Consider the following 11207-nt stretch of genomic DNA (forward strand, 5'->3'; position numbering starts at 1 on the left):
TGGTGTCTGTCTCTACAGTAATATGTAATGGTGGTGTCTGTCTCTACAGTAGTATGTAATGGTGTCTGTCTCTACAGTAGTATGTAATGGTGTCTGTCTCTACAGTAGTATGTAATGGTGTCTGTCTCTACAGTAATATATAATGGTGTCTGTCTCTACAGTAGTATGTAATGGTGTCTGTCTCTACAGTAGTATATAATGGTGTCTGTCTCTACAGTAGTATATAATGGTGTCTGTCTCTACAGTAGTATATAATGGTGTCTGTCTCTACAGTAGTATATAATGGTGTCTGTCTCTACAGTAGTATATAATGGTGTCTGTCTCTACAGTAGTATATAATGGTGTCCGTCTCTACAGTAGTATATAATGGTGTCTGTCTCTACAGTAGTATGTAATGGTGTCTGTCTCTACAGTAGTATGTAATGGTGTCTGTCTCTACAGTAGTATGTAATGGTGTCTGTCTCTACAGTAGTATGTAATGGTGTCTGTCTCTACAGTAGTATGTAATGGTGTCTGTCTCTACAGTAATATATAATGGTGTCTGTCTCTACAGTCCATAGCTGAAGGTTTCAAGGAGGCAGTTCAGTACGTCCTGCCACAGCTCATGATGGTTCCTGTATACCACTGTTTGCACTACTTTGAACTACTGCAGGTGAGTGTTTATACACACACACACACACACACACACACACACACACACACACACACGTTCTGTCTGATCCAGTAGAGACGGTCTTACAGACTTTGCCTAAAGGATGAACCCCTGTCCTACCATACCTGTATCTCTGTCCTGTTTTCTCTCCTGCCTCACTTTCAGCCTTCAGGCCTTTCCAACCCTGTGTGTGTAAGACATGCCCCTCCCACTCCATACATGCCCCTCCCACTCCACACATGCCCCTCCCACTCCATACATGCCCCTCCCACTCCATACATGCCCCTCCCACTCCACACATGCCCCTCCCACCTCCACACATGCCCCTCCACACATGCCCCTCTCACCTCCACACATGCCCCTCCCACCTCCACACATGCCCCTCCCACCTCCACACATGCCCCTCCCCACTCAGTCATGCCCCTCCCCACAGTTCTATAGATGTGTTCCAGGAGTAGTGCAGTCAGCACCAGGTGGGCTCTACCAGGAGTAGTGCAGTCAGCACCAGGTGGGCTCTACCAGGAGTAGTGTAGACAGCACCAGGTGGGCTCTACCAGGAGTAGTGCAGTCAGCACCAGGTGGGCTCTACCAGGAGTAGTGTAGACAGCACCAGGTGGGCTCTACCAGGAGTAGTGCAGTCAGCACCAGGTGGGCTCTACCAGGAGTAGTGTAGACAGCACCAGGTGGGCTCTACCAGGAGTAGTGCAGTCAGCACCAGGTGGGCTCTACCAGGAGTAGTGCAGACAGCACCAGGTGGGCTCTACCAGGAGTAGTGCAGACAGCACCAGGTGGGCTCTACCAGGAGTAGTGCAGACAGCACCAGGTGGGCTCTACCGGGAGTAGTGCAGACAGCACCAGGTGGGCTCTACCGGGAGTAGTGTAGACAGCACCAGGTGGGCTCTACCAGGAGTAGTGCAGACAGCACCAGGTGGGCTCTACCGGGAGTAGTGCAGACAGCACCAGGTGGGCTCTACCGGGAGTAGTGCAGACAGCACCAGGTGGGCTCTACCGGGAGTAGTGCAGACAGCACCAGGTGGGCTCTACCGGGAGTAGTGCAGACAGCACCAGGTGGGCTCACCGGGAGTAGTGCAGACAGCACCAGGTGGGCTCTACCGGGAGTAGTGCAGACAGCACCAGGTGGGCTCTACCGGGAGTAGTGCAGACAGCACCAGGTGGGCTCTACCGGGAGTAGTGCAGACAGCACCAGGTGGGCTCTACCGGGAGTAGTGCAGACAGCACCAGGTGGGCTCTACCGGGAGTAGTGCAGACAGCACCAGGTGGGTTCTACCGGGAGTAGTGCAGACAGCACCAGGTGGGCTCTACCGGGAGTAGTGCAGACAGCACCAGGTGGGCTCTACCGGGAGTAGTGCAGACAGCACCAGGTGGGCTCTACCGGGAGTAGTGCAGACAGCACCAGGTGGGCTCTACCGGGAGTAGTGCAGACAGCACCAGGTGGGCTCTACCGGGAGTAGTGCAGACAGCACCAGGTGGGCTTTACCGGGAGTAGTGCAGACAGCACCAGGTGGGCTCTACCGGGAGTAGTGCAGACAGCACCAGGTGGGCTCTACCGGGAGTAGTGCAGACAGCACCAGGTGGGCTCTACCGGGAGTAGTGCAGACAGCACCAGGTGGGCTCTACCGGGAGTAGTGCAGACAGCACCAGGTGGGCTCTACCGGGAGTAGTGCAGACAGCTCCAGGTGGGCTCTACCGGGAGTAGTGCAGACAGCACCAGGTGGGCTCTACCGGGAGTAGTGCAGACAGCACCAGGTGGGCTCTACCGGGAGTAGTGCAGACAGCACCAGGTGGGCTCTACCGGGAGTAGTGCAGACAGCACCAGGTGGGCTCTACCGGGAGTAGTGCAGACAGCACCAGGTGGGCTCTACCGGGAGTAGTGCAGACAGCACCAGGTGGGCTCTACCGGGAGTAGTGCAGACAGCACCAGGTGGGCTCTACCGGGAGTAGTGCAGACAGCACCAGGTGGGCTCTACCGGGAGTAGTGCAGACAGCACCAGGTGGGCTCTACCGGGAGTGGTGCAGACAGCACCAGGTGGGCTCTACCGGGAGTAGTGCAGACAGCACCAGGTGGGCTCTACCGGGAGTAGTGCAGACAGCACCAGGTGGGCTCTACCGGGAGTAGTGCAGACAGCACCAGGTGGGCTCTACCGGGAGTAGTGCAGACAGCACCAGGTGGGCTCTACCGGGAGTAGTGCAGACAGCACCAGGTGGGCTCTACCGGGAGTAGTGCAGACAGCACCAGGTGGGCTCTACCGGGAGTAGTGCAGACAGCACCAGGTGGGCTCTACCGGGAGTAGTGCAGACAGCACCAGGTGGGCTCTACCGGGAGTAGTGCAGACAGCACCAGGTGGGCTCTACCGGGAGTAGTGCAGACAGCACCAGGTGGGCTCTACCGGGAGTAGTGCAGACAGCACCAGGTGGGCTCTACCGGGAGTAGTGCAGACAGCACCAGGTGGGCTCTACCGGGAGTAGTGCAGACAGCACCAGGTGGGCTCTACCGGGAGTAGTGCAGACAGCACCAGGTGGGCTCTACCGGGAGTAGTGCAGACAGCACCAGGTGGGCTCTACCGGGATAGTGCAGACAGCACCAGGTGGGCTCTACCGGGAGTAGTGCAGACAGCACCAGGTGGGCTCTACCGGGAGTAGTGCAGACAGCACCAGGTGGGCTCTACCGGGAGTAGTGCAGACAGCACCAGGTGGGCTCTACCGGGAGTAGTGCAGACAGCACCAGGTGGGCTCTACCGGGAGTAGTGCAGACAGCACCAGGTGGGCTCTACCGGGAGTAGTGCAGACAGCACCAGGTGGGCTCTACCGGGAGTAGTGCAGACAGCACCAGGTGGGCTCTACCGGGAGTAGTGCAGACAGCACCAGGTGGGCTCTACCGGGAGTAGTGCAGACAGCACCAGGTGGGCTCTACCGGGAGTAGTGCAGACAGCACCAGGTGGGCTCTACCGGGAGTAGTGCAGACAGCACCAGGTGGGCTCTACCGGGAGTAGTGCAGACAGCACCAGGTGGGCTCTACCGGGAGTAGTGCAGACAGCACCAGGTGGGCTCTACCGGGAGTAGTGCAGACAGCACCAGGTGGGCTCTACCGGGAGTAGTGCAGACAGCACCAGGTGGGCTCTACCGGGAGTAGTGCAGACAGCACCAGGTGGGCTCTACCGGGAGTAGTGCAGACAGCACCAGGTGGGCTCTACCGGGAGTAGTGCAGACAGCACCAGGTGGGCTCTACCGGGAGTAGTGCAGACAGCACCAGGTGGGCTCTACCGGGAGTAGTGCAGACAGCACCAGGTGGGCTCTACCGGGAGTAGTGCAGACAGCACCAGGTGGGCTCTACCGGGAGTAGTGCAGACAGCACCAGGTGGGCTCTACCGGGAGTAGTGCAGACAGCACCAGGTGGGCTCTACCGGGAGTAGTGTAGACAGCACCAGGTGGGCTCTACCGGGAGTAGTGTAGACAGCACCAGGTGGGCTCTACCGGGAGTAGTGTAGACAGCACCAGGTGGGCTCTACCGGGAGTAGTGCAGACAGCACCAGGTGAACATCACTAGTTTCTATCCATACTTTATGGGGGACAACTGTCCTTTTCATTCATCCACAGACACTCTTCTGTCTGAGATAATGACTTTATTACCCTGCCTGCATGGGGAAATGACATGCATTACTTCTGTGTTAAAACAATGAACCTGAAGGCCCTAATGCTGTCCACCTTGTCTCTGCTGCGAGCAGCAGCTGCAGGAGCACAGTGAGGAGCAGGACGACAGAGAGGGTCTGAAGCAGGCCATCACCGCTCTGCTCAACCTCCAGTGTAGCGTGGAACGCATCTACACCAAACACCTGCCCCGACGCAAGCCTGGGTATGAACCATACGTCTTCACAGGACAACACTCTGCTGATACACGTGCAGTAGGGGTTCAGAATTATTGGATCCCTCGATGAGCAAATAATACTATATCAAAAAAATTATTTTACAAATACTGAGGAAAAACAAAAATTCAAAAACAATTTGACATTTTATACGAATACAATACATTTAACAAGTTAAAAAGATGGGTGTTTACAATACTCCAGCACGCTGCCCTGTTTTCAATACTCCAGCACGCTGCCCTGTTTTCAATACTCCAGCACGCTACCCTGTTTACAATACTCCAGCACGCTACCCTGTTTACAATACTCCAGCACGCTACCCTGTTTTCAATACTCCAGCACGCTACCCTGTTTTCAATACTCCAGCACGCTACCCTGTTTACAATACTCCAGCACGCTACCCTGTTTACAATACTCCAGCACGCTACCCTGTTTTCAATACCCCAGCACGCTGCCCTGTTTTCAATACTCCAGCACGCTACCCTGTTTACAATACTCCAGCACGCTACCCTGTTTACAATACCCCAGCACGCTACCCTGTTTTCAATACCCCAGCACGCTGCCCTGTTTTCAATACCCCAGCACGCTGCCCTGTTTTCAATACTCCAGCACGCTACCCTGTTTACAATACTCCAGCACGCTACCCTGTTTACAATACTCCAGCACGCTGCCCTGTTTTCAATACTCCAGCACGCTACCCTGTTTTCAATACCCCAGCACGCTACCCTGTTTTCAATACTCCAGCACGCTACCCTGTTTTCAATACCCCAGCACGCTACCCTGTTTTCAATACCCCAGCACGCTACCCTGTTTTCAATACCCCAGCACGCTACCCTGTTTTCAATACCCCAGCACGCTACCCTGTTTTCAATACCCCAGCACGCTACCCTGTTTTCAATACCCCAGCACGCTACCCTGTTTTCAATACCCCAGCACGCTACCCTGTTTTCAATACCCCAGCACGCTACCCTGTTTTCAATACCCCAGCACGCTACCCTGTTTTCAATACCCCAGCACGCTACCCTGTTTTCAATACTCCAGCACGCTACCCTGTTTTCAATACTCCAGCACGCTACCCTGTTTTCAATACCCCAGCACGCTACCCTGTTTTCAATACTCCAGCACGCTACCCTGTTTTCAATACCCCAGCACGCTGCCCTGTTTTCAATACCCCAGCACGCTACCCTGTTTTCAATACCCCAGCACGCTACCCTGTTTTCAATACCCCAGCACGCTGCCCTGTTTTCAATACTCCAGCACGCTGCCCTGTTTTCAATACTCCAGCACGCTACCCTGTTTTCAATACCCCAGCACGCTGCCCTGTTTTCAATACTCCAGCACGCTACCCTGTTTTCAATACCCCAGCACGCTGCCCTGTTTTCAATACTCCAGCACGCTGCCCTGTTTTCAATACTCCAGCACGCTGCCCTGTTTTCAATACTCCAGCACGCTACCCTGTTTTCAATACTCCAGCACGCTGCCCTGTTTTCAATACTCCAGCACGCTACCCTGTTTTCAATACCCCAGCACGCTGCCCTGTTTTCAATACTCCAGCACGCTACCCTGTTTTCAATACCCCAGCACGCTACCCTGTTTTCAATACCCCAGCACGCTGCCCTGTTTTCAATACTCCAGCACGCTACCCTGTTTTCAATACCCCAGCACGCTACCCTGTTTTCAATACTCCAGCACGCTACCCTGTTTTCAATACCCCAGCACGCTACCCTGTTTTCAATACTCCAGCACGCTACCCTGTTTTCAATACCCCAGCACGCTACCCTGTTTTCAATACCCCAGCACGCTACCCTGTTTTCAATACTCCAGCACGCTACCCTGTTTTCAATACCCCAGCACGCTGCCCTGTTTTCAATACTCCAGCACGCTGCCCTGTTTTCAATACTCCAGCACGCTACCCTGTTTTCAATACTCCAGCACGCTACCCTGTTTTCAATACCCCCAGCACGCTGCCCTGTTTACAATACCCCAGCACGCTGCCCTGTTTTCAATACCCCAGCACGCTGCCCTGTTTACAATACCCCAGCACGCTACCCTGTTTTCAATACTCCAGCACGCTGCCCTGTTTTCAATACTCCAGCACGCTACCCTGTTTTCAATACTCCAGCACGCTGCCCTGTTTTCAATACTCCAGCACGCTGCCCTGTTTTCAATACTCCAGCACGCTGCCCTGTTTTCAATACTCAGCACGCTGCCCTGTTTTCAATACTCCAGCACGCTGCCCTGTTTTCAACTCCAGCACGCTGCCCTGTTTTCAATACTCCAGCACGCTGCCCTGTTTTCAATACTCCAGCACGCTGCCCTGTTTTCAATACTTCAGCACGCTGCCCTGTTTTCAATACTCCAGCACGCTACCCTGTTTTCAATGCACTCCAGCACGCTGCCCTGTTTTAAATACTCCAGCACGCTGCCCTGTTTTCAATACTCCAGCACGCTGCCCTGTTTTCAATACTCCAGCACGCTACCCTGTTTTCAATACTCCAGCACGCTGCCCTGTTTTCAATACTCCAGCACGCTGCCCTGTTTTCAATACTCCAGCACGCTACCCTGTTTTCAATACTCCAGCACGCTGCCCTGTTTTAAATACTCCAGCACGCTGCCCTGTTTTCAATACTCCAGCACGCTGCCCTGTTTTCAATACTCCAGCACGCTGCCCTGTTTTCAATACTCCAGCACGCTGCCCTGTTTTCAATACTCCAGCACGCTGCCCTGTTTTCAATACTCCAGCACGCTGCCCTGTTTTCAATACTCCAGCACGCTGCCCTGTTTTCAATACTCCAGCACGCTGCCCTGTTTTCAATACTCCAGCACGCTGCCCTGTTTTCAATACTCCAGCACGCTGCCCTGTTTTCAATACTCCAGCACGCTACCCTGTTTTCAATACTCCAGCACGCTGCCCTGTTTTCAATACCCAGCACGCTGCCCTGTTTTCAATACCCCAGCACGCTGCCCTGTTTTCAATACTCCAGCACGCTGCCCTGTTTTCAATGCCCCAGCACGCTACCCTGTTTACAATACCCCAGCACGCTACCCTGTTTTAAATAACCCCAGCACGCTGCCCTGTTTTCAATACCCCAGCACGCTGCCCTGTTTACAATACCCCAGCACGCTGCCCTGTTTTCAATACCCCAGCACGCTGCCCTGTTTACAATACCCCAGCACGCTACCCTGTTTACAATACCCCAGCACGCTGCCCTGTTTTCAATACCCCAGCACGCTGCCCTGTTTACAATGCCCCAGCACGCTACCCTGTTTACAATACCCCAGCACGCTGCCCTGTTTTCAATACCCCAGCACGCTACCCTGTTTACAATACCCCAGCACGCTGCCCTGTTTTCAATACCCCAGCACGCTACCCTGTTTACAATGCCCCAGCACGCTGCCCTGTTTTCACACCCCAGCACGCTACCCTGTTTTCAATACCCCAGCACGCTACCCTGTTTTCAATACCCCAGCACGCTGCCCTGTTTACAATACCCCAGCACGCTGCCCTGTTTACAATACCCCAGCACGCTACCCTGTTTTCAATACCCCAGCACGCTGCCCTGTTTTCAATACTCCAGCACGCTGCCCTGTTTTCAGTACTCCAGCACGCTGCCCTGTTTTCAATACTCCAGCACGCTGCCCTGTTTTCAATACTCCAGCACGCTGCCCTGTTTTCAATACTCCAGCACGCTGCCCTGTTTTCAATACTCCAGCACGCTGCCCTGTTTTCAATACTCCAGCACGCTGCCCTGTTTTCAATACCCCAGCACGCTGCCCTGTTTTCAATACCCCAGCACGCTGCCCTGTTTTCAATACTCCAGCACGCTGCCCTGTTTTCAATACCCCAGCACGCTACCCTGTTTACAATACCCCAGCACGCTACCCTGTTTTAAATACCCCAGCACGCTGCCCTGTTTTCACACCCCAGCACGCTACCCTGTTTACAATACCCCAGCACGCTGCCCTGTTTTCAATACCCCAGCACGCTACCCTGTTTACAATACCCCAGCACGCTGCCCTGTTTTCAATACCCCAGCACGCTGCCCTGTTTACAATACCCCAGCACGCTACCCTGTTTACAATACCCCAGCACGCTGCCCTGTTTTCAATACCCCAGCACGCTACCCTGTTTACAATACCCCAGCACGCTGCCCTGTTTTCAATACCCCAGCACGCTACCCTGTTTACAATACCCCAGCACGCTGCCCTGTTTTCAATACCCCAGCACGCTACCCTGTTTTCAATACCCCAGCACGCTACCCTGTTTTCAATACCCCAGCACGCTGCCCTGTTTACAATACCCCAGCACGCTACCCTGTTTACAATACCCCAGCACGCTACCCTGTTTTCAATACCCCAGCACGCTACCCTGTTTACAATACCCCAGCACGCTACCCTGTTTTCAATACCCCAGCACGCTACCCTGTTTTCAATACCCCAGCACGCTACCCTGTTTTCAATACTCCAGCACGCTACCCTGTTTTCAATACCCCAGCACGCTGCCCTGTTTTCACACTCCAGCACGCTGCCCTGTTTTCAAATACTCCAGCACGCTACCCTGTTTTCAATGCCCCAGCACGCTACCCTGTTTTCAATACCCCAGCACGCTGCCCCTGTTTACAATACCCCAGCACGCTGCCCTGTTTTCAATACCCCAGCACGCTGCCCTGTTTACAATACCCCAGCACGCTGCCCTGTTTTTCAATACTCCAGCACGCTGCCCTGTTTTCAATACTCCAGCACGCTACCCTGTTTTCAATACTCCAGCACGCTGCCCTGTTTTCAATACTCCAGCACGCTGCCCTGTTTTCAATACTCCAGCACGCTGCCCTGTTTTCAATACTTCCAGCACGCTGCCCTGTTTTCAATACTCCAGCACGCTACCCTGTTTTCAATACTTCAGCACGCTGCCCTGTTTTCAATTTCCAGCACGCTACCCTGTTTTCAACACTCCAGCACGCTGCCCTGTTTTAAATACTCCAGCACGCTGCCCTGTTTTCAATACTCCAGCACGCTGCCCTGTTTTCAATACTCCAGCACGCTACCCTGTTTTCAATACTCAGCACGCTGCCCTGTTTTCAATACTCCAGCACGCTGCCCTGTTTTCAATACTCCAGCACGCTACCCTGTTTTCAATACTCCAGCACGCTGCCCTGTTTTAAATACTCCAGCACGCTGCCCTGTTTTCAATACTCCAGCACGCTGCCCTGTTTTCACTCAGCACGCTACCCTGTTTTCAATACTCCAGCACGCTGCCCTGTTTTCAATACTCCAGCACGCTGCCCTGTTTTCATACCTCCAGCACGCTGCCCTGTTTTCAATACTCCAGCACGCTGCCCTGTTTTCAATGCTCCAGCACGCTGCCCTGTTTTCACATACTCCAGCACGCTGCCCTGTTTTCAATACTCCAGCACGCTGCCCTGTTTTCAATACTCCAGCACGCTACCCTGTTTTCAATACTCCAGCACGCTGCCCTGTTTTCAATACCCCAGCACGCTGCCCTGTTTTCAATACCCCAGCACGCTGCCCTGTTTTCAATACTCCAGCACGCTGCCCTGTTTTCAATACCCCAGCACGCTACCCTGTTTACAATACCCCAGCACGCTACCCTGTTTTAAATACCCCAGCACGCTGCCCTGTTTTCAATACTGACAGCACGCTGCCTGTTTACAATACCCCAGCACGCTGCCCTGTTTTCAATACCCCAGCACGCTACCCTGTTTACAATGCCCCAGCACGCTGCCCTGTTTTCAATACCCCAGCACGCTGCCCTGTTTACAATGCCCCAGCACGCTGCCCTGTTTACAATACCCCAGCCACGCTGCCCTGTTTTCAATACCCCAGCACGCTACCCTGTTTACAATGCCCCAGCACGCTGCCCTGTTTTCCAATACCCCAGCACGCTACCCTGTTTACAATGCCCCAGCACGCTGCCCTGTTTACAATACCCCAGCACGCTGCCTGTTTTCAATGCCCCAGCACGCTACCCTGTTTTCACTCCTCCCAGCACGCTACCCTGTTTTCAATGCCCCAGCACGCTGCCCTGTTTACAATACCCCAGCACGCTACCCTGTTTACAATACCCCAGCACGCTACCCTGTTTTCAATACCCCAGCACGCTACCCTGTTTACAATACCCCAGCACGCTACCCTGTTTTCAATACCCAGCACGCTGCCCTGTTTTCAATACCCCAGCACGCTACCCTGTTTTCAATACTCCAGCACGCTACCCTGTTTTAAATACCCCAGCACGCTACCCTGTTTCAATACTCCAGCACGCTACCCTGTTTTCAATACCCCAGCACGCTACCCTGTTTTCAATACTCCAGCACGATGCCCTGTTTTCAATACTCCAGCACGCTGCCCTGTTTTCAATACTCCAGCACGCTACCCTGTTTTCAATACTCCAGCACGCTACCCTGTTTTCAATACTCCAGCACGCTACCCTGTTTTCAATACCCCAGCACGCTACCCTGTTTACAAGCACGCTACCCTGTTTTCACCCTGTTTTCACCCCAGCACGCTACCCTGTTTTCAATACTCCAGCACGCTACCCTGTTTTCACAACCCAGCACGCTACCCTGTTTTCAATACTCCAGCACGCTACCCTGTTTTCAATACTCCAGCACGCTACCCTGTTTTCAATACTCCAGCACGCTACCCTGTTTTCAATA

At 53.9% G+C, this 11207-nt stretch overlaps 1 protein-coding gene across 1 annotated transcript in view; it reads left to right on the forward strand.

Annotated features, from left to right (window-relative positions):
- The window catches only part of LOC127918983 (son of sevenless homolog 2-like), a gene marked incomplete at its 3' end in the record, with an annotated part of 34216 nt that extends 29693 nt beyond the window's left edge, over positions 1-4523 (forward strand). The window contains exons 6-7 of the mRNA XM_052502309.1: positions 554-652; positions 4396-4523. Of these exons, the coding sequence (XP_052358269.1) occupies positions 554-652; positions 4396-4523 (227 nt within the window). The remainder of the gene's footprint in view (positions 1-553; positions 653-4395) is intronic.
- Positions 4524-11207: the final 6684 nt, after the last annotated feature.

The sequence above is a fragment of the Oncorhynchus keta genome, unplaced genomic scaffold, assembly GCF_023373465.1.
Source record: "Oncorhynchus keta strain PuntledgeMale-10-30-2019 unplaced genomic scaffold, Oket_V2 Un_contig_15443_pilon_pilon, whole genome shotgun sequence".
Classification (NCBI taxonomy): Eukaryota; Metazoa; Chordata; class Actinopteri; order Salmoniformes; family Salmonidae; genus Oncorhynchus; species Oncorhynchus keta.